This window comes from Chiloscyllium punctatum, chromosome 38 (genome assembly GCF_047496795.1).
Source record: "Chiloscyllium punctatum isolate Juve2018m chromosome 38, sChiPun1.3, whole genome shotgun sequence".
Classification (NCBI taxonomy): Eukaryota; Metazoa; Chordata; class Chondrichthyes; order Orectolobiformes; family Hemiscylliidae; genus Chiloscyllium; species Chiloscyllium punctatum.
The window spans coordinates 37,926,947-37,951,281 of NC_092776.1; the positions used below are offsets into that span (position 1 = coordinate 37,926,947).

The 24,335-nt window shown below is 40.2% G+C and overlaps 1 protein-coding gene across 3 annotated transcripts in view; it reads left to right on the top strand.

Moving 5' to 3' along the window:
* The window catches only part of tcerg1l (transcription elongation regulator 1 like), a 739,617-nt gene that overhangs the window by 609,060 nt on the left and 106,222 nt on the right, over positions 1-24,335 (top strand). For all 3 annotated transcript variants that reach the window (XM_072557635.1, XM_072557638.1, XM_072557637.1), the window contains exons 12-13: positions 7,064-7,153; positions 17,742-17,860. In XM_072557635.1, coding sequence (XP_072413736.1) covers positions 7,064-7,153; positions 17,742-17,860 — 209 coding nt within the window. The remainder of the gene's footprint in view (positions 1-7,063; positions 7,154-17,741; positions 17,861-24,335) is intronic.

A 24,335-nucleotide genomic window follows, 5' to 3' on the forward strand; every position in this document is an offset into this window, starting at 1 on the left:
TTGCAATATTATGCCACTATCATCCCTAAACCTCTCCCTCCATATAACTTTTCCAAGACATATTCATGACCACCCACATTGACCCTGCCCTCTCACTCAGTCTTACTACTCACATGGTTTCAACTATGGTGACCATCTTTGATTACTTCCCTGTATCAAGCGCACTTCTGCATCCAAACCAGCTTACTCTATTCCTGAAACAAAGCATTTCTAAGAACTGCTTTCAAATTCTCAACTATTGGGTTTGGTCCACCATTCACCTTGTCAATTCTGCAGCTAACAAAATGTTCAATCGGACTCTGACCTCCTGTTGCCTGTTCCCCATTAAAATCTTAATTTCTTGTCCCTTGGTCATTCTCTCATGCAGCATTCATCTCAATTCCATAGGTCTCCGGGTCACAGAGTGAATATAAGGGAGCGGTCAGGTAGTCATCTATTACCAAATCTGATAAAATGATAGAAGAAATTTTGGGTCCTGCTCTATTGGATCTATTCCACTTCACGAAAGCTGTTTGTTATTCCAAGAGAATACTGAGAATGCACAGTTAATTCCTTAGTTGCTGTTCACCACTCGAAACCACCTTGAATCCGTGGCTCCTCCAATAAGTACAAGGAGCTCAAAGGCTTCCTTTTCACTCAGATTTAACATCATGTGCTCAGGTCCATCTTCCTTGTACTATTCCACCAGCCTGAAGTTTGCTTCCAGCCTGACACATTCTTCTTTCATTTCTGCATCATTTCCTGTCTCATGAACAACATTCTCAGCAAATAGCTGACCATTGAACTATTGTTTTTGGACTCCACATTACCTGATATTCTTAGTGTGTCTCCCTTCTTAAGTATTGCCATTTCTTCATATCTGCCACCCTCAATAATCTTTAAGAAACCTCTATTGATTCTTCTGTCTTTGCAAGCTGTTGCTACATTTCCAATCTTTCTTATCTCTCCCAAGCCCTTGCATATCACAAAATCATGCTCAGCTTCCCCGAAATTCTATTAATCTATCCAATGATAGGTTAAACGCTGAAATAACCCTTATAAAAGTTACAAATTACATCTTACTTGATGATAAACGTGATAAGCAATGATTTGTTGTCCTTTTTGCTCTTTCTGAAGCCTTTGTTTCTGTTAGCTGCATCATTTTATTGAAAAACCTAGCTTCCATTCACCTGGATAAGACTGCATTTGTCCAGTTCCATTCTTATCCATCCAGTTGGAGCTAGAGCTTTACCTTTGAGAGCTTCTCTTCCTGTTTGGGCACCACTAAACTTGGAGTTCACCAGCATCGATCCTTGGTCCCTCCTATTTCTAGACTATATCCTGCTCTCCATCACCTGAAAAGATCAGATCAGCTTTTACAGATTTGCTGTTTGCACCAAGCTCTAACTAGCTACTACCTCACACTAATCCATCGCTGTAATCAATTTCTTATTGCATGTCTAACTTATAATACTGGATGAACAGAAATTTCCTTCAACTAAACATTAGGAAGGCCAAATGGTTATATGCAGTCTCTTGTCACAAACACACCTCCCTCGCCACTAAATCCTTCCCTCTACCGAGCAGTTGTTTAAGATTAAACCTGATTTTTGCAAATTGCAGTTATAATAACTCCAAGATAAGCTGCTCCACACCGTTATTATATCTTGACTTGCCTCCCATCTTCCACCTCATCCAAATTTAAACAAAGATCAAAGGAAATGTATGGCCCAGGAACAGGCCCTTCAGCCCTCCAAGCCTGTTCTGATCCAAATCCACTGTCTAAACCTATCGCCCAATTCCTAAGGATCTGTATCTATCCGGTCCCTACATACTCATGCATCTGTCCAGGCGCACCTTAAATGAATCTACCGTGCCTGCCTGTACTACCTCCGCTGGCAATGCGTTCTCGGCACTTACCACCCTCTGTGTTAAGTACTTTCTGCGTGTATCCACCTTAAACTTTTCTCCTCTCACCTTGAACATGTGACCTCTCATTTTATAATTCCTCACCCTGGAAAAAGCTTATCTCTATCAACCCTGTCTATATCCTTCATGATTTTGTAGACCTCAATCAGGATCCTCCCCATCTCCTTTTTACTAATGAAAATAATCCTAACCTGCTCAATCTCTCTTCATAGCTAGCACCTTCTAAACTTTCGCTAATATTCTGTAATCCACATCCTACTTCACATTGCCCTATTCCCTTAGCTCCCATATGCTGGCTGAGATCTCTTGGCTCCATGCTTTACAAATGTTTCATCTGCTTTTTAAAGTATTTCCGTGGTCTGGCTCCAGCCTATTCCTGTGAACTCCTCCAGCCCTCCAGTACTCCAGGTTGTCTGCTCTCCTCCATTTCTAGTATGTCATGTATTCCTGATATTAATGATTACATTGGCGACCATTCCTTCAGTTGCCTTTACCTTAAGGTCTGCAATTCCCTCCCTTCATCTCTCAGCCTCTCTACATAACTTTCATCATTTAACAAAAGCTCCATAAATTTGTTGGTCATCTGTGTTGATATTTTGTCACATGGCCTAGTGTCAAATTCTATTTAAGAACTCTTTTCTGAAGCATGTTGGAATGTTTATTGCTGTCAAAGTGCTGTGTAAGTGAGTGGCTCAGTGACTAGCATGGCTGCCTCACAGTACGAATGACGTAGGTTCAATCCCAGCCTCAGCTGACTGTTTGTGTAGAGTTTGCATGTTCTCCCTGTGTCTATTTAGGTTTCTACGGTGTGTTTTGGTTTCCTCCCACAATCAACAAATCTATAAGTTAGGTGGATTGGCAATGCTAAATTATGCACAGTGTGTAGTTAGATGGGTTAGTCGTGGTGGTTACAGGGGCTGGGTGTTGGTGGAATTCTTTTCAGAAGGTTGGTGCAGACTCAATGGGTCAAATAGCCTCTTTTTGCACTTTAGGGATTCTAAATGCTATGTCTTGTTATTCCTCAAGATTTTACATCTTTCAGAAATTTTGAACCATTGTGTTAAACTACTATTACTATTGACAAGATATGGCAGGCATGATAACATTTAAACCATTTTACATAGTTGATAGTAAAATAGCTACATAACAGTTGAAATAGAAATATCCAGATATTTAGAAGTTTTCAGTTTGTTAGAAATTCCAAAGTTCAAGTTCTGTTTTCAGAAGTGTCAATAGCTCCCATAAATGGACTCAGGATGGCCCACATCACCTTGTATTGTAATACAACCCAAGATGGAGTAACAGCATTCCTTTTTATGCCCTCTTCTTTCAATCTATGTGAAGGCAAACTGTGCAGACAATTGTTAAGGTAAGGCTTGATGTGAATCATTAAGTTGCCTTGTTTAACAGGTAATGAACATACAGAGCAACAGGTATGATTAAATTTGGTTAGTTAATTCATTTATCTGTTTTTGCATAATGATATAAAATGAAGAATGTGTGTACTATCATTGATGTTTCATTCACTTGTTTTAACCAAGAGATCTTCTAACACTGGCGTTTCTAACTTCCTCACCTCAATGAAAGCCTCTGACAGACTTTATGTTTCAAAAGGGCAGGTGGCAGTCTAGTGGTATTATTGCTGGACTGTTAATCCAGAGACCAAACAGTGTCCTGGAGACCCAGATTCAAATCCTGCCGCGGCAGGAGGTGGAATTTGAATTCAATTGAGAGTCTAATGATGATCATTCCCAATTGTCAGGAAAATATCCCTCTGTTTCACTAATGATTTTTAGAGAAGGATATCTGCCAACGTTACTTGGTCTGGACTGTGTGTGACTCCAGACCCATAGCAATGTAGTTGACTCTTAACTACCTTCTGGGCCAAGCTAATGATGGCTTATATTGTAGCTATTGTGTCTCTCCCAATGTGAAATCCACCAGCATAAATTTTCAATGACCCCCTACTAAATTGAACTGGTAGCTGAATCAATGAGATACAAAACATCCCTCTAAATTAAGTATACAATATTTTAAAACTGTATCCCCATTCGTGAATGTGAGTCTTTTGTGACTGTACTTCAAACTTGTAATCTTATGTGCTGCTTCATGCAATTTTTACATTATTCTGTCCATTCACTAGATCAATATTCTTTTGTAATTTGCTGCTAACTCCTTCATATTGCAAAAACTTAGAAGCTAGTGAGAATGTTATTGTTGGACCCAGAAAATGCAACAATTTTAATGGAAGCCCTTAAAGTGAACTTTAAAATATGTTTCAGATTTGCACGAAACTGCTTGCTTACTGTATTCTGTGACAAACTTCTAAGTAAGAGCAACAATCAGAAGGCAAATGTGGGCTGGTTATATGTAGCGCTATGGCATTGCAGGCCTAAGGGTGAGCTGGATTACAGAATTAACTTATGATATAAAACTTAGTTGATTTTAATAATCACTGGGATGACAAAGATGTTAGCCAGCTGACATATTATGCCCCGGACTAACAGGACACTGTGCCTAGAATTCATTGTTCAGTGTAGATGCCAAATAAAGTCCGTCAGGTATAGAGAAGCAAACAAAATAATTGAGAGCATTAATCTAGCTGAACCCTAACACTTTCTTATTGACACATTTGGAAGAAGATTAATGTCATCAAGGGACCCAAAGACTGAAAAGCATACTTTAAAAGGATTTCCATTGTCAATTTGAAACAGTTTATAACAAGATACAGAGACATTTAAACAATGGCCCTTTGGATACAGCACTGCAGTATTGGAAAATTGGGTTAATCAAATAGAAATGCAAACTTACATAGTTCATGTGTCTTTCAATTTGCTTAATTCCAAAGCAAGCACAGGTATTTACTGAGGGACATGATTAATCTTAAACATGGTTGAATTTTCCTCAATTGTTCTCTTGATTGACAGGTTATAAATATTTGCAAAATGGATAGCTATATTCCAATATTCTACATTAAACAATCACTCTTCTCACCAAGCAAACAGAAGTATCCTCACCCTTTGAAATGCATCAACCAGAGAAGAGTAGTTAACAACCGAGGGCTTTACTCTGATTCTAGAGAACTGCTTTCATTTTCAGAAAAATGGAGATTGTTTGGTATTTCAAAAACAAAGTGTTTTATTTAAGTCATTAAGAAAGAAGTGAAAAGGGGCAGTCCGTACACATTTATCACATATTGACTCATATATTTTAGCTATTATTGCTAAAGGTTTATTGAATTTGGTCCTATATGATTGAAATACAGATTATGCATTCTTCACAGAATGTTGGCAATAGCCTGAGCTGTGAAGTTTTGATGAATGTATCACTGCAGTGCTTTCAGATATAGTCAGCTGAAATTCCACTAGCAACAAATGTAGTTCAGTGCAGGTAAAGCCAACATTTACTGATCCTTTGATTTGGAAGATTTTATTGTCTTATTCTATTACACTGGTTGTGACTGTTGTATTATTGTTTAAGAGCTGAGTACACTAATGAATGAAGGGCCAGGATGACACCACATGACCAGTACCATGAGGACACCAAGCAGCAGTGCTCTGAGGATGTGCATATTAGTTGCTTTGTAACTGCAAGTTATCAGTTTGTCTATTAAGTAAATGTTTTTGCGATGTTCTAGTAAAGTAAGTTGAACCACATCACTTACCAATCAGCATGAGAGTGGTAAATCTGTTAAGAAATACAACACAAGAATATGAGAGGCAGGTTCATAGGGCAGGAGTATTTAGTTTGTAACCTCTAAGCATTAAGATCTGGCCAGAACCCCAAGCAACTCCGTCCTTTTTATCCTAATGTTATTTGCTGCTTGACCTGTTTGAATCTCATGACTGAGTGATTTAGATGGAACTGTACAGAATGCTGTTGCTTCATGGATTAATGAATCCAAAATTGTTACACCAAGCAATGTTAATATGAACAACCTGAGCATTTGTAAGTTAAGACTTTGGGTTTAACATTACACATCCAATGTTATTTGATCCACTTCAGGTGGAATTGTGAGAATCCAAATGCACAACTGACCATTGCTTCTAAAACTGTGGACAATTGAAGCCAACTAGAATTCTTGATAATTCTGGCAAGTGCAGACAGCTAGTATTTACAGACTGTAAAATGCTAATCCAATCATAAAATCTCAGTATTGCTGAATAAAAACATTTCCAGGAAATATCAATGTAACGGAAAACCAATATTCATATCACATGTGATTCTGCAATTAGACAATGTTTGCTGAATAATCCTGAATTTGCTAAGAATTAAGCTGACTAACAATTTAGCATGTCAGTCAGGTTCACAGAATAGCATGCTTGCAAATATTTGAAAATGCATATATTAATACACAGAGCCCTGTTATTTGTAGACAAAAAGAAGATGAACCCAAATTCTATATACGTCAACTCAACCAAACAGGTGACAGCAATTCTCTAATTAATTTCAACAACAATGCATTGACCAATCAGTAAACCTGATTGGTTTGAAATTTGAACAAGGACTGGCAGTTCACTGTCATTCATCATCTAACTGATATATTCGCCATGCTAGTGTTTCAACCAGTCAGAGTCCATTTCCAATCAAACAGCACTCGCTTCTCATATAGCATAGTATTTATTGTGATCTGTCCTGATGAGTCAAGATGAAAAGCTTCAACAAAATGTGTCTTTTTACAGTAATATTCACAATTTTATTATGGGAACTTACTGTGCTTTTTACCTATTTACCAGAAATAAACTCTCACAAGTGTAATAAAAGCATGTCTTTGAATTATTACAAATAGTAACGGTGGCTGAACTGCAGTACAAGGCAGTGATGTATCTCAGGTTTGTACTGGAGTTAATTGCTTTTACTTTGCTCTCATGCTGATGTTGCATCATCCTTGGAATGGTTGTGGTTGGATTGGAAGATAATTGCTACCTTTGCGTTAGTCCTATACCTATGAATAATCCATTAATGCCTCACAGTACAAAGGAACTTTTCTTAATGTATCCTGTTTGTTGCGTTCCTTCTGAATGGAATGCACTGCCCTTTTCTGTAACAGTGCTGCCAAATTCTGGTGAATGAGTTACAAATACTGCAGAATTGTGATGTGATTCGGAAGCACTCTGCCAGATAAAAGATAAACCTGTTTAATTTTTTTCTTCAGGTCTCTGCATTTTCTACTTGGGAAAAGGAGCTGCATAAAATAGTGTTTGACCCTCGTTATCTCCTTTTAAACCCTGAGGAACGTAAACAGGTACTTCTTTTTATCAGCATTAAGTGCCCAGAAATATGTTTAAACAAGTGAGATAAATCTTTAATGAGGAAGTAAATATTTTATAAATGGGCAAATGTTCTATGAAGCAAACAAAACAACCATAAGTGATCTAAGAAGGTTCCTGTTTTTTACAAATATTCTCATAAAGAAGAAGATGCAAATAGATGAAGCTTACATTACAACAGTAGTTGAGCAATTGTAAATTAAACCTTGTACTGACATCAATTCCTTAAAGCACTGTCATTAATTTGTTTCTTTTAATAATTAGTTATATTGAAACAACAGGCAGTTGTTTCAGAGTGGTTGTCTTGTTTTAAACTTATAATGTTTAACCAAATAAGTATAAAATTGTATTTGAGGTATTCAAGAAGTTTTATAAATTATTTATGGTAAAATGACACATTAGTTCAAGCACTTGATTGTCACTTAGAAGAACATAACTGAGTAGCCAAGTTGTATATCACTTAAACTTAGTAGCAGTGCATAGCTAAGTTATGCCTATTTTGACCAGGTTGACTTAATAGATAGATTGCAACATGGCACTAGAATTTTCCATTTTAAACCGGAAAGAGTTTTAGGCTTATTCTATTTAAATTGTGCCTACTTTTGGGAAGTAACAGAATTAATGATAACCGTAGTTAGGTTTGTGTTGACTACAGCAGATCCAACCTACAGATTGGAAAAGAATGCAACCCATGGAGAGTTTCGCTCTGAAATACATGTTACAGAAATATCTTGCGATAACGGATCCAGAGAAAGAGACAAAAGATTACAATCATCATTTTACTCAGGTTAATTTCTGAAGAAATATATGGCACAAATGTTGTGGACGGTGACAATGGAGCATCTCTCATTGTTTGTCAAACTGGCAACTGCCCTCAAGCTTTTTGCAAGTCTTTGAGCTAAGACTTGTCCTCAGTTTGCAGTAACAGCAAGAGCACTGCACGCAATTATGTGTCAATTCAATCAATCTGACTGAAGAACCTTTATCTGAACATGTAAACTCCAATGTTACTTTGGAATAATAGTACAGGGCGGGCTGGGAGAGATGTTAGGGTAGGGAACAAAACCTGGAAGTTATAGGTTAGAAGAGATTATCTGGAAAATCACTTCTGAAGGGCTTTGGGCTGACAGGTAGCCCCATTACCTAGAGTAGAGGAGATTACTGTCAGGGTTTTGGTGGGGGACGGCAGACTGAGAGGGAACATGAGCAAGGCCATGGGGAGGAGAAAGAGTGAGTTAGTGGTTGGGGGTCAGAATGTGCTGTTTTGGAAGGTGGGGAATAAAGTGTAGCAGATGATAGTGAGGGCTCTGATAATAGTGTTGGTCTGATCATAGAGGTGTGCAAGCAGATTATGGGTCGGAAGGATCAGAAAGCTATGAAGATGGGGAGGCTGGTCCTCTTTAATCCCCGAGGAGAGTAGATTGGATAGCTTGTTGGCCTGGGAAAAAGCACTCTCAAACAGTGTTGTAAAGACACTTAACTCCTGATACCTTACCTTGTTGAGCTCATGTGCCACAGACAGGGTGGCACACCAATCACAACCAGAGCAAATGGTCTTTTGGAAACTCAGGCAGACGCTGTCACATTTCAGGCTTTCATTTTAAGATCTACTACTTTGCTGTTGTTAACTGAAGCTCACTACCTGCACAGAGCTGAGCACAGTGAGGCCATTCCTCATCCTCCAAGAGGGAGTGGCCACATCTTTCACAACCTCCACTACCTGGTCCTGGTCACAAGCTGTTGCTTCCTAGTCTATACACATGATATGAGAGTACTCACTGTGCAAGGATATCTTCACTTGTGGAGGGTGTGCTGGATAAAGTGCTGCTGATGGCTGTAACCCTCTGAGAGATCCAGCAGAACAGAAGCCCTTGTTTCTGCATGATCCACTGCTGGAGAGACATAGTTGAAGTGAAACAGATGCTCTCTCAACCAAACGTGTTGCTCCCCGTAATGATGAGTTTCCAGTGGTTTTCAAGTCCCACACAGCTCACACAGGGTCAAAAGAATGATAACTACAGCATTTGTTCGACTCATTCTCCATTGCTTCCATCGTGCCTTGCCTGTCATGATGTAACCAATCTCCATCACCTCCTTCTCCAAGCCTGCCACCACTTTGGTGAAATAAGAACAAAATATTTACATTTTTTTATGTTTTGTAGCACCTCCAATACTAAATAATTCTGAAGAGGTGTGACTTCACATTTGTAAAAATTAAGCTTTCATGGAGAGAGAAAGGTTAATAGGCAATAATTATGACTTAACTGTGACATTAAAAATTCACTCAAATCTGAATGAATCAACCCTAATATTCTTTAATGGAAAACCTGCAGGTAAGTGATGCAATCTCATGCCCTTCCATGAATCTTCAGTCTATCATTGAGGTAGTACTGTTGTAGGAGCCTGTGGAGGAGCAGGAGAACATGGACCACAACTTGTGAATTTGCACATTTAAGTCTGTGTGGGCTCACCAAAATGTTGCTGTACGATTGGTTCCACAGTAAAGCAGAACACTGTTGCTTTGTTATTGTTTGCCATGCAAAATCAGGGTTTATCCATTTAAAACTCAGTTCTTCTCAACTGATGATATTACATGGATTGTTTTATTTTAATTAATGATAAACCTTTACCTTGTTGGATGTTTATTAGAATCCCTCCAGATGCTACTTGGCCTTCCCAATTGCCATCTTCTTCATATTTTATTGATATTTGTTTATTGCAACCTTTGAATTCCCAAATCAGGGGGACTATGGCTGTCCCAAGTTACCTGGTTCCAAATATTGTTAAACTTTAAATAATTTCATTGAACAAATTGTGCTTATAGGGACCTGAACGACCTGGATTATGGCAAGAATTATTGTAGCTTTGCACAAAAAGTGCAGTACATCACAGTAGTGAGGGTGTTGTTACCGTGAGCTAGGTTAGGTCAATGCAAGATTTAAAATATCATTTTTCAGACTGCTCAAATGTTGCCGAAGATCACTATTAGGATCTCAGCTCTATTTCATATGTGAGGGAAGACAGCACCAAAAAACATAATTCAGATAGTTGGATGAATAATATGGAGACTTGAGTTTGAATTACAACAGTCCAAGTGAGGAATTTAAGTAGTTAATCTAAAAGAGTGAATAAAGATCTCATATCATTTATGGTGACCCTAAAATAACTGAATTATTGCAATTACCAATGCAGTTCACTGCTGTCCTTAAGGAAGGACATCTGTTACCTTCTCTTGGTCTGGCCTGTAGATATTTTCCAATCAGCCTGTTCAGAAATGTTATTACACACCACTGGGATCCAGACTTCCTGGCTCTGAGGCAAATGGTGGAGTTTTTAAAAGTCTGGAATTAAAAGTCTAAGAATGATCATGAAAGCATGGTTGTAAAAACCCATCTGGTTTGTAAATACCCTTTAGACGGGATCTGACTTATTTTCTACAATGCACACCAATGTTTTCATCGACCACGGAACCACAAGAGCCCTCTCCTGCTCTGTCCTATGTGTGAACAGAATCCTGCAGTCATGTGCTTAATACAACCTACAAATCAGAAGGAGCACGCCAATCAATGACCTCGTGGTATTGTCACTGGACTGGCAATCCAGAGGGGGAAAAAAAAACTGCATATGCTGGAAATCAGAAACAAAAACAGAAATTGCTAAGGTTAGATCTCATGGAATACAGGGGGAACTAGCCATTTAGATAGAGAACTGGTTCAAAGGTAGAAGACAGAGGGTGGTGGTGGAGGGATGTTTTTCAGACTGGAGGCCTGTGACCAGTGGAGTGGCACAAGGATCGGTGCTGGGTCCTCTACTTCTTGTCATTTACATAAATGATTTGGATGCAAGCATAAGATGTACAGTTAGTAAATTTGCAGGTGACACCAAAATTGGAGATGTAGTGGACAGTGAAGAGGGTTACCTCAGGTGACAACAGGATCTTGACCAGATGGGCCAATGGGCTGAGAAGTGGCAGATGGAGTTTAATTCAGATAAGTGTGGGGGGCTGCATTTTGGGAAAGCAAATCTTAGTAGGACTTATACACTTAATGGTAAGGTCCTAGGGAGTGTTGCTGAACAAAGAGACTTTGGAGTCCAGGTTCATAGCTCCTTAAAAGTGAAGTCACAGGTAGATAGGATAGTGAAGAAGGCATTTGTTATGCTTTCCTTTATTGGTCAGAGTATTGAGTACAGGAGTTGGGAGGTCATGTTGCGGCTGTACGGGACATTGGTTAGGCCACTGTTGGGAAATTACATGCAATTCTGGTCTCCTTCATATCGGAAAGATGTTGTGAACCTTGAAAGGGTTCAGAAAAGATTTACAAGGATGTCGCCAGGGTTGGAGTATTTGGGCTATAGGGAGATGTTGAACAGGCTGGGGCTGTTTTCCCTGGAGCGTCGGAGGCTGAGGGGTGAACTTATAGAGGTTTACAAAATTATGAGGAGCATGGATAGATAAATAGACAAAGTCATTTCCCGGGGTCGGGGAGTCCAGAACTAGAGGGCACAGGTTTAGGGTGAGAGGGGAAAGATATAAAAGAGACGTAAAGGGCAACTTTTTCACGCAGAGGGTGGTACATGTATGGAATGAGCTGCCAGAGGAAGTAGGGAAGGGGAGTAGGGATAACCGTAGTAACTACAGGCCGGTGAGCCTCACTTCTGATGTGGGCAAAGTCTTAGAGAGAATTGTAAGGGATAGGATTTATGAACATCTGGATAGGAATAATGTGATCAAGGATAGTCAGCATGGTTTTGTGAAGGGCAGATCGTGCCTCACAAACCTTATTGAATTCTTTGAGAAGGTGACTAAGGAGGTGGACGAGGGGAAAGCAGTAGATGTGGTGTATATGGATTTTAGTAAGGCGTTTGATAAGGTTCCCCATGGTAGGCTACTGCAAAAAATACGGAGGTATGGCACTGAGCGTGAGTTGGTGGTTTGGATTAGGAATTGGCTGGCTGGAAGAAGACAGAGGGTAGTAGTTGATGGTAAAGGTTCATCTTGGAGTGCAGTTACTAGCGGTGTTCCACAAGGATCTGTTTTGGGACCATTGCTGTTTGTCATTTTTATAAATGACCTGTGGAGGGACTAGAAGGTTGGGTGAGCAAGTTTGCGGATGATAGGAAAGTCGGTGGAGTTGTTGACAGTGAGGAAGGATGTGTTAGGTTACAGTGGGATATAGATAAGCTGCAGAGCTGGGCAGAAAGGTGGCAAATGGAGTTCAATGTAGCTAAGTGTGAGGTGATTCACTTTGGTATGAGTAACAAAAAGATGGGGGACTGGGCTAATGGTCAGATACTTGGTAGTGTGGATGAGCAGAGGGATCTTGGTGTCCATGTACACAGATCTCTGAAAGTTGCCACCCAGGTAAATAGTGCGGTGAAGCAAGCATATAGCGTATTGGCTTTTATTGGTAGAGGAATTGAGTTCCGGAGTCCTGAGGTCATGTTGCAGTTGTATAAGACTCTGGTGCGGCCGCATCTGGAATATTGTGTGCAGTTTTGGTCGCCATACTATAGGAAGGATGTGGAGGCACTGGAACGGGTGCAGAGGAGGTTTACCAGGATGTTGCCTGGTATGGTAGGAAGATTGTACGAGGAAAGGCTGAGGCACTTGGGGCTGTTTTCATTGGAGAAAAGAAGGTTTGGGGTGACTTGATAGAGGTGTACAAGATGATTAGGGGTTTAGATAGGGTTGACCATGAGAACCTTTTTCCACGTATGGAGTCAGCTATTACGAGGGGGCATAGCTTTAAATTAAGGGGTGGTAGGTATAGGACAGATGTTAGGGGTAGGTTCTTTTCTCAGCGAGTCGTGAGTTCGTGGAATGCCCTGCCAGTTGCAGTAGTGGACTCTCCCTCTTTATGGGCATTTAAACGGGCATTGGATAGGCATATGGAGGATAGTGGGCTAGTGTAGGTTAGGTGGGCTTGGATCGGCGCAACATCGAGGGCCAAAGGGCCTGTATTTCTCTATGATCTATGTAGTGGAGGCTGGTACAATCGCAACATTTAAGAGGCATTTGGATGGGTATATGAATAGGAAGGGTTTGGAGGGATATGGGCTGGATACTGGCAGGTAGGACTAGATTGGGTTGGGATATCTGGTCGGCATGGATGGGTTGGACCGAAGGGTCTGTTTGCATGCTGTGCATCTCTATGACTCTATGATTCTATAACAGATTTAACATTTCATATGTCGTAACCCTTCTTGAGAATCTTCATTTTTCTCAGCAATTTCTGTTTTACTGATCCAAAGGTCCATCCATTCTGAAAACCTGGGTCTGAAATCAGATGGCAGATTTTGAATAAAGTGACTGGAATTAAAATTTTAATGATGACCATGAAACCATCGTTGATTGCCATAAAAAACACCATGTTGCAAATAGCAGTTATGGATGAAAACTGCCTCTCTCCATGGTCTAGCCTAAATATGATTCCATGTCCACAGAAATGCATTGACTCTTGACTGCTATCTGAAAGGGCCCAGAAAACCATTCAGTTGTATCATACGTTGAAAAAGTAAAAAAGGAATAAAATCTAATGGACCACCTGGCCATAATCGACTAAGGCAACAGAAACAACAGCAGCAAACAAAGCCCTGGTAACCCTGCAAAATCCTCCTTACTAACATCTGGGGTCTAATTCCAACATTATGAGATGTCTCACAGACTGGTCAAGTAACAGCCTGACATAGTCATACTCAAGTCGTCTTTCAGACAATGTTCCAGACACCACCATCACCACCATCCCTGGCTATGTCTAGTCCCACCAGCAGGATGGACCAAGGAGAGTTAGAGAAATTGATGACAGCAGTTACTGGAGATCAGAATCGAGAGTGTGGTGCTGGAAAAGCACAGAAGGTCAGGCAGCATCCTTCATTCCTTATGCCCGAAATATCAATTCTCCTGGCCCTCGGATGCTGCCTGACCCTGCTGTGCTTTTCCAGCACCACACTCTAGACCAAGGAGAGGTGGCAATACAGTGGTACACATTCAGGAGGGAACTGTGCTAGATGTCTTCAACATTGACTCTGGACCCCATGACAACTCAAGGCAGCAGGTCAAACATGGGCAAGAAAACATTCTACTGATGATCATGTATTGCATCCCCTCAGCTGGTGACTCAGCCCTCCTCCATGTTGAACAGCACACTGACGAAGCACTGAGGGTAGCATGCATGCAGAACGGACTGTGAGTGGGAGACTTCAAGAGGACCAAGACAGCACCACTACTGACCGGGCTGATGGAATATGATCCAGAAGATATCCAGGTTTGGGCAGTCAAATGCCAATTAAACTTCATGTCACACAAGTGCCAGGCACTGACCATCTCTAACAAAACAGAATTTAACTATCATCTTTGAAGTTTAGTGGCATCATCATTACTGAATTCCCTGCTGTCAATATTCTGGGGTGACCAGTGACCAGAAACTGAACTGAGCTCAGTGTACAAGTAGTCAAAGTGTGGTGCTGGAAAAGCACAGCAGGTCAGGCAGCATCTGAGGAGCAGGAGAGTCGATGTTTCCTGCTTCTCGGATGCTGCCTGATGTGCTGTGCTTTTCTAGCGCCACACTTTTTGACTTTGATCTCCAGCATCTGCAGTCCTCACTTTCTCCTAAATGTACAAGTACTCTTGTGTTGCAGTAATCATATCCCTGCCTCTGAGTCAGGAAGCCCAGTTCACTGCCATCTGCCCTAGAGATGTGGAATGACATCTTTAAACAGTTGGTTAGATATATCAATAAGTATTGATAAGTTCTTCTGGCAATAATAGAATAACAGAGTTTAGGAGTTCTGCAGCAAGTAACTCACCTCCTATCTCCCGAATGCCTGTCCAACATCTACAAGGCACAAGTCAAGAATGTGATGGAATACTCCCCACATGCCTGGATGGGTGCTGCTCCCAGTTGACACTATCCAGGATACAGCAGCTCACTCGATTGGCGCAGCATCTTGAAATAGCCACTCCCTTCCCCTCCAACGCTCAGTAGCAGCAGTGAATACTATCCTCAAGATGCAATGCAGAACATCACCAAACTCCTCAAATAGCACAAATCCATCACCACTAGTATTTAGAAGGACACAGGCAGCAAATATATGAGAACACCAGTACCACCAAGTTCCCATCCAAGCTGCACACTATTCTGGCTTGGAAATATATCAGCAGGTTATAGTCCAACAGGTCTATTTGGAAGTACTAGCTTCTAGAGCGCTGCTTTTTTGTCAATATCCTGCCCCACTAGCTACCTGACAGAGGAACAGTGCTTGAAAAGCTAGTGCTTCCAAATAAACCTGTTGGACTATAACCTGGTGTTGCATGATTTTTAACTTTGTTCACGCCAGTCCAACATGGGAACCTCTCCATCATGAACGTATATCACCATTCCTTCAGTGTCACTGGGTCAAAGTCCTGAATTCCCTTCCTCATAGTATTGTGGATCTACCAAAATCAAATCTGCAACAATTCAAGAAAGCAGCACACCATCACATTCGTGAGGGCAACTAGGGACACTAAGGACCAAATCTTAAGGCATGCTCCATGACCCATCAAGGATATGGCTATGAGTGCCTTCATGGATCCCAGTTACACCTGTCTCTTTGTGGGGTATATTGAACATTCCTTGTTCCAGTCCTACTCAGGTCCCCAACCCACAAATGTTTCTCTGATAAACCAATGATGTCATTGGTGCTGATTCCTGTTCTCATCCCAAATGGAAGAGTTTGTCAGTTTGGCTTCCAATTTCCATCCCTCTCTCACCTTCAACTGGTCCATTTCTGACTTTTCCCTTCCCTTTTGTACCTTTACTGTTTCTATTTCTGCAGCTGGGTTATCCACAATCAACTCAATAACTCTCACAGTTACCTTGATGATATCTTTTCACACCCTGAACTTACCTGGATGCTTGGTCCTTGACTTACCTTTTTTTGGTACAGGTGGGGAGGTACAGGTGGGCGGCACGGTGGCACAGTGGTTAGCACTGCTGCCTCACAGCGCCAGAGACCCGGGTTCAATTCCCGCCTCAGGCGACTGACTGTGTGGAGTTTGCACATTCTCCCCGTGTCTGCGTGGGTTTCCTCCGGGTGCTCCGGTTTCCTCCCACAGTCCAAAGATGTGCAGGGCAGGTGAATTGGCCATGCTAAATTGTCCATAGCATTAGGTAAGGGGTAGATGTAGATATAGATGTAGGGGTATGGGTGGGTTGCGCTTCGGCGGGGCGGTGTGGACTTGTTGGGCCGAAGGGCCTGTTTCCACACTGTAAGTAATCTAATCTAATCTAATCTAATCCTGAGCGAGTGAGTAGGTGGTGCAGAAGGGAAGATCGAGTCTCGTTCAACATGACCTACCAGCCCCTCCTGGCAAAGCAACATGCCAGATTTCCCTTTTTTGCTATGTCTGGGGTAAATGTCAGGAGCTGTGCAGTTAGCTCCACACTGACAGTGCATGTCCAGGTGCATAAAAAGATGACATTACTGCAAAGAATGCAAGTCAGTTCTGAGATATCCCAGCTGTGTGAATTGTTCCAGCTACAGTACATGGGTAGGATAAGGATAGAACAAGATGAGAGGGACACTATAGGGGCAGGGTAGATAGTTAATCTGGTGAGTTTGCTAAGACATGTAGAGAAAATCTCATGGTGAGAATTCCTCCAAAAAAACTCAATGCAACTTAGGAGTGAGCCTATTATAACAGTGTGCTCCTCATGGCAATCTAAATTGACCATTTTTTAAAGAATGTTCTATAATCTATATAAAAACTGGACTATACTAGTGTATTATCCTTTTGCTGTTACATCTTGATCATGTTTTGATTTTAATTGTCATTCTGAATTTTATTGTAACAATAAGACCATAAGAAATCAATGAGTAAGGAAGAGCCATGCAGTCCATTAATCCTTTCAAAGTCTATCATGGAGTCTCCTCTTCCCAGCCATTCACCTATTGATAGGCTAAGTCCAAATAAAGTAAGTTAAACAGAGTGCATATAGCACACTGTAGGGTATATTGGATTACAAAATCAATGCCATCAATGGATACCAAGCCACATTGTAAACAAAATAACCATTAATTATGTGGTCAATGTCAAGAGTGATTTAGTTTCCATAATCTGGTAATTGTTTCCTGATAGTACATTTGTTAAAAATAACATCCTTTTTTCTATGCTACTACTTTGCTTTCATTACAGGGGGGTCATTCATATGCACATTGCGGACTTTTGTGGAGATATCCAATAAATGTATTTCATATGAATTAAATCAGAAGCTGGTGCATTTTGGCAGGTTAAAAATCAGGGAGAAAGTTAATATCAAATAAAGTTACAATATATATGATTCAGTCAAAAATGACACATGTATGCTGTGAGCACCTAGAAGAGCAATGAAAATATCTTTGTAGTTCATAAAAATAATGCTTCAATTAAAATTGTTTTCTATAATTAATACTCATTTAATTATTGATGTTCTTAGTAACATCATAAATTATCAAATTAATGTTTCTGACATGTATTGAATTAGAAAACACTGTGTCTGGCCTTTAGCTTACAACTCATGTTACATTCCTTTTAAACTAAAGATTTTTGAACAGTTTATCAAAGCAAGAATAAAAGAAGAATATAAAGAGAAAAAGAACAAACTTCTTCAGGCCAAAGAAGAATTTAGAAAACTTCTAGAAGAATCCAAACTCACTCCCAGGTATGTTATTTCTAAATGCCATATACAGAACATGGTAATTAAAATTTCTTAATTTGACTATGAATTATCTCTTCCAACAGGAAAATAGCTATCTTGCTTTCCACAGTGAACTAACATCTCGCTTTCAGGAAGATAATCTAACCTATAGTTTGAAATGTAATTGAATATTGTATTGATGATTAAAGGTAATCAAATCCTTTGATAATTACTTCAACCTCAAAACTAATAAAATTTGTGAAAGAGCGAGATTTAATAGAAGAGATCAGCATCCAGGGGAATCCTTATTTGTTCTTTCTTAATGATCTCAGCAGAGGAGTGAAATGTGATGACTTTAAGTCAGAATTCATAAGAGGCAAAATTGTTTTAGGAATTGCTGATGAGTCTTTGTCAGATTTATTGTGGTCAAAAAAGTCCCTGACCTCGAGAAATCCATTCAGATGGTGAATGAACCCAGAATTTGGAAGCAACACAGAACAACCCTCGGAGGAGAGGATCAACCTTGGCACAATAGATCAGAAAAGTCTGTTGAATTCTCAAAGTACAAAACCACAAACTAATGAGCTGGCATGCTTTACAGCAGTGGGAGCCTCTCATCAATATAAACTGGATTAACAATGGGTTCTCAATGAAAATAGAATATACTACACCACCAGAATACTCTCATCAGCATGTTACATTGTTAAATTCCAAATATCATGCATGTTGTTTTTGTTTGGTATGAACTTTGATGGACTCACTGGGCTCATTAAGGAGTAATCCCTCTCCCAGCCCACACACAGAAGTTGAAGCAGAGGCAGGATGACATCCTGTGGTTGGCATTAATTACCTACTTAAAGGTCTAAATTGGCACACTGATGGACAGGTCATTGCACCAGCCGTTAGTACAATTGTGCAGGAGTTAAGAGTGGGTGGGTAGGTGGCAAGTCAGCATCTGCTGAATTCACTGTGCTCGCCTGCATTTCTCACATAATAGCTAGAGAGCACATGAACTCCATCCTGAGGACTTCCATTACAAACTATAAGATTAGGCACACAAACAGAAATTGCTGGAAAAGCTCAGCAGGTCTGGCAGCATCTGCGAAGATAAATCAAGAGTTAATGTTTCGGGTCCAGTGATCCTTCCTCAGGACCCGAAATTTTAACTCTTGATTTCTCTTCACAGATGCTGCCAGACCTGCTGAGCTTTTCTAGAAATTTCTGTTTTTGTTTCTGATTTATACAGTATCCGCTGTTCTCTTGGTGTTAATAAGATTAGATGGATGCTGGAAGTCATGCTAGTTCCTAGTACTGTGTACTTGTGATGTCTGCAAAAGTATGTTTGCATTGGCAAGTCTCCGTTTCCAATAAATTGAAATTCATCTTTGTGTTCAACAATTAGATTATAGATCCCAGTGAACCATGTTACAAATCTCACAGAAGTGGGAGGGGATACCACTCCTGAACTTGTTGAACTTGCAGAAAAAGTTCAAGTTGACAGAACAAACTACAATATGAAATTTGGGATAATTGAAGAAAAAATGCAAAAACAAAAATGGATGAGTAGATTAGACATCATAAATTATTTAACTTCCAGTAATACCGTGTTTTTCTTGAACAGTCCTACTTCCATTTCAATCCCAGACACGATTCACTTGCCAGCTACATCTACCACTCTTGAGAAGCAAATCTCAATTTTCGTGGTTTGGATATGAGAGATAATGGCTTTTTGTTTGACTGGCCTCGTAGCCGAAACCCTAAAACATTATTAACTTGACTCTTCACAATCCCATTGTGCATTTCTTTGTCAATATCGGCTGAGGTAAATCACATGGTGTTATCTTGGCAAGATCTGGCTGCAGAGTTGAGAGTGTGGTGCTGGAAAAGCACAGCAGATCAGGCAGCATCTGAGGAGCAAGAGAAAGGACATTTCGGGTATAAGCCCTTCATTAGGAAACGTTCCTGATGAAGGGCTTATGCCCAAAACATTGATTCTCCTGCTCCTCAGATGCTGCCTGACCTGCTGTGCTTTTCCAGCACTACATTCTCGACTCTGATCTGCAGTCATCACTTTCTCCTGAGATCTGGCTGCAGTTAAGCAGAAGAATAAAATATTAGATTAATCAAAGAATATACTTTGTGTGATTGTAACTAAACTGAGTCAATTAAGAAATGCTAGTTTTATTGCTAATCCTACACTAAATTCTATTTTTAAAAATCCAAACCATATTTAAAGTTTTTGAAATCTTAGCCTGGGAAATTGCACTAGTGCTGCTGGTGGTGTTATGACAGAAACCCGAAACAGAAGACTTCAACCACTTCCAGTGTGACTCCGCATGCTCTGATAAGAGCTCATATGTATATACTGCACATGCACTGGAAGCTGAAGGAGGGGTCCCATTGTGAGACCTGGCTATTCCAGCTGATTTCATTCACATGTCAGAAAATTGATCTCTGTGTGTTGTTATGGACCAGGCCAGGCCCCATCAACATATGTTGAGAAGGTAGCCCAGACCCTACCTTTTCTTATTTTGAAGGCAGAAGTGAAATGGATATCTCAGGTGTAATGCAACTGGTCAAACCACTCAACATTAAGCAAAACAGAGTTTATTTAAACACTACAGTTGAAACACAAGCAAACGAAAACATAATTTAGAATAACTTAACTATTTGAAAGCCCAACTGACTTGATATAGCAACTTAGCTAAGGAGCAGGTCCAATCCCCGCAACATACCATAAACAAACCTCTTGGCAAAAGGTAAATTCGAAGACAGGTTCAAAGAGGCAGGAGCGATTGCAGAGAGAGAAGCCAGTCAAGAACCATCTGCCGAAGCTTGGAACCTTTCTCTGGACAGTGTTACAACTAAAAGAAACTCGAAAAAACCTGAACTGGTAGAACTGACCACTCCCCTGCCATTGTTAAACTAGGCTCTTGCCCAGACATTATAAAAAAAAAACCCAAGGTCAAAATAACCTTGTTAAAGGGGCAGCATTGTCAGAGTGCATACTGAATGCTTGTGTTAATCACTCAGACCCAAACAGGCATTCAGTAGCATGATTGATCCCTGACTAGTGTTTTTTAAAGGTTTGTCATCAACTTGCAAGTGATCTGCTTTTAACTTAGTTCTGCTCTGGCAAAGGTTTTGGAAGAGCTGCCAGTGACTTGCCATTAGAGCCTTTCTTGTGAGCAGCTGCTTGCATTCATTCAGGCCAGAGGATTCAGTTAGCCAACTCTGGCACAGCAGTTTCTGTGGGTCTACAATAGGATTGAGAATTAGAGAGGAGGCTGCAGAGAAGGGTATGTTCATCAAGTGGGAGGATGTTAAGGCCTCTACACACATTGGCCAATGGTTTTTAAGAGCACACATATTTCTATCTAATCCAAGAGAAACTGAGGTGACACAAGTCCAGTTAGGATCAAGGTAGTCACAGAACCATGCCATCACCCTAAATATTAGTTGCAACCTTGCACAGGGCTAGTAGCCATAGAGACCACAGTGATATTAAACTTCTACGCATTGGATCTTATCAGGTGGGCATGATCAACAAGTCCAACATCTCCCAGTACACCATCCATCTGTCCATTCAGTGGGTATTAAAGGTCAGCTACACCAGGGGAAGTGAACCTATCATCTTTCCCCACAATGGGAAGAGGTAGAATGAGAATGTATGTGTGGTTTTGGCAAACCTCCTGGATCCCCACAAAGCAGAACTGCCATCATTTGTGCAGATGTGATCATGTAGCACTCTCCATACCTCCCCTTCTCATTTCTGACAATGGAGCATATGCACAGTGTGTTGTACTGATGAATACCTGCTATCCTAGCAGAAGGCACATTGTCTTCATGTTAAGGTATGTCAGCCACTCCATCATGCTTGCAACTTCAAGAATAACCTGTGTGTGGCTGCTTGGGAACAAAGATCATAGCCTTTACACATGGATGATGCAGACATGATGACAGCAATCTGAACTAGCATGACAGCAAGCATAGATCTCCTGAGCTCCTTTTCACACTTATATATTGAGATATTGGCCTATGACTTTGTGCTGTATCATAGGAGGACCTCATATGGTATCAAGGAGTTAGCTATCACTTCCACAGAGGAGTCCAAGATTTGAATTGTCTCCTTTCCGTATTGCATCTAGAATCCTCCATGTTTCTTGGCAATGCCAAGAGGTTGAGACAAGAACAGAAATTGCTGGAGGAACTCAGCATGTCTGGAGCATCTGTGGGGAGACAACAGAGTTTATGTTTTGAGTTCAGTGATTTCTCTATGTTTCAAATCGTTAGCAACTGCCATTCTTTGTTTTATTTTCATGACAAAGTGCTGGTTCCCATGCTAGCTAATGCTTCAAGAATCTCACTGAGCATATTCATCAGTTTTCTTCCCTGCTTCAGTCCTCTTCTGAGTCACTTGCAGCAGTACACATGTCTGCTCTTGGTTTCTAGTGTGCTGTCCTTTCTGCTGGTCTGGCTGCAGCCTGATCAATCCTGGTGATTTACCAAGTGTATATGCTGGCTCTAGACTAACCTTGGTGGCAGCATATGTTAAACCAAGTGGCAGTACATCTTCCTTAGAAATCTACTGCAACTCTCTCTCTCTCCCTCTCCACCTCCTGCTGTGGCTGACCAAGTGTCAGTACCATGGAACCTAAAAGGTTAACATGAGAAAGTAAATTCTGGAGTTGAGGTGGAAGGCAAGAGGCCCACCATGGCGCCATCTGAGTTTCTTACGATGCCATTACAGCAGGAAGAGATTGGTGAGAGTTAGAACACACCATCATCCTGAATATCTTTAATGATGCCAAATACTAATGCTTTATTGTAGCGGGCCCCAAATGCAGAACTATTTTCTCCTCTTTTTGTTAGTAAAGCTGCTGGGAAGATACCAGGTCGATCATCTTTGGAACTATAAAAGCTCGTTATGAATCCAAATGTTTCATTTAAAACAATTGATCTTCCATGCCATTACATACACTTGGTCATGGATAAATTTACCTTTCATAGATTTGGATCAAAGACCAAGAGATCATTGAATCTGAGCATGATGGTCTATTTCAGTCCCATTTTAGTGCCATGCATTCTGTCTTTGACTGTATATGTCCTGATTTTACATTATTGTTTCGAGATTAATGGGAAATTTAAAGCAAATTAAGTCTGCAAGTTTCTATCCATTTTCAGCTGAGGAGCTTAAGAAATATAACTGAGGTACTATGATGTCAGGAAGGACAGAGTACTCACTGTATAGCATGTTTGCCAGGGCAGCTGTTATTATAAATATAGATATCAGAATTTATGGTATGCAAAGTTGTTATGAATGTGTGACAGATATTACAGAAACAATAGGAATAAAAGACATATAGAAAGGAGGTGTACACAGATGGAACATTTTCCATAGTCATGCCGTAGGCCCTATAATACCCTCGTGATATATGATGATATCCTCACTGCAAATTTAAAATTATGTAATTAATCACTGCAGGATTATCAGAAATTAATTCTTAATGGATTACACAGTTGTAATCAAAGCATTTCAAGATGTTATGCTTGCATTAATGACATTCTGCATATCATTATAATGCGAGTATACATCATATTTGTAAAGCAAAATCAATAAATCAATCGTTTGCCTCTGTATTACATTCTCAGGAAATCTAATACAAAGCTACACAGCAGATTTAGCTTTCTGAGACCTGAGCTGACAAATACAGTATTCATGACGGAGACTTAGTTTATGAAACTGGTTGATGATCGAATTGCTGCTTCCTATGATTTAGATATTTTTTATTTGGCTTATTTCAAAGACTTCAGCACATAGAACCTAATTAAAATGTGTCATCACGTTTCCTCTTATGTGTGATAGTATGCATGAGTTAAGTTCGAGTGTACAGTGTTCTAGAAAATGATGATTTATTATTGTGCCTGAGGTGTTCACATAAAAATATCCTGTACCATTGCATGAATAATTTGTGCTTGAAGCAACAACAAAACAACATTATGGATTTTGTTACATATGAGAAATCTATGGGCTTTAGGGGTTCTTTCTCAATAAAATACATTCTAAGTACCAAACAGTGTGCACAAGAATTTGTTTACCTTTCTGACAGATCTTTTGTAGAATAACAGATTGTGTCGTACCCTTTCAGCTTCTGATTGGCACAAATATCTCAGCCCTGCAAATCTGTTTCTAGAACTTGATACATTCACCTTTGTTCATTATCTAATTCTGTTATATACATTTTCTAAACAACCTGTTAGTAGATGGTATCACACATCACAACAGGTGGGACTTTACCCTAGCTCAGAATAAGTTTTTCCAGCCATTTCTGATTTCATTAAACATAAGTAGCTTTCTTCACCATCAATGTAAACTGAATTCACAACAGGTGCTCAGTGAAAATAGAATCTAGTACATCACCAGAATACACTCATCAGCACATGGCACATTGTTAAATTCATTGTTACCACTGCACCGCAAGAACCACCAAAGGGTATT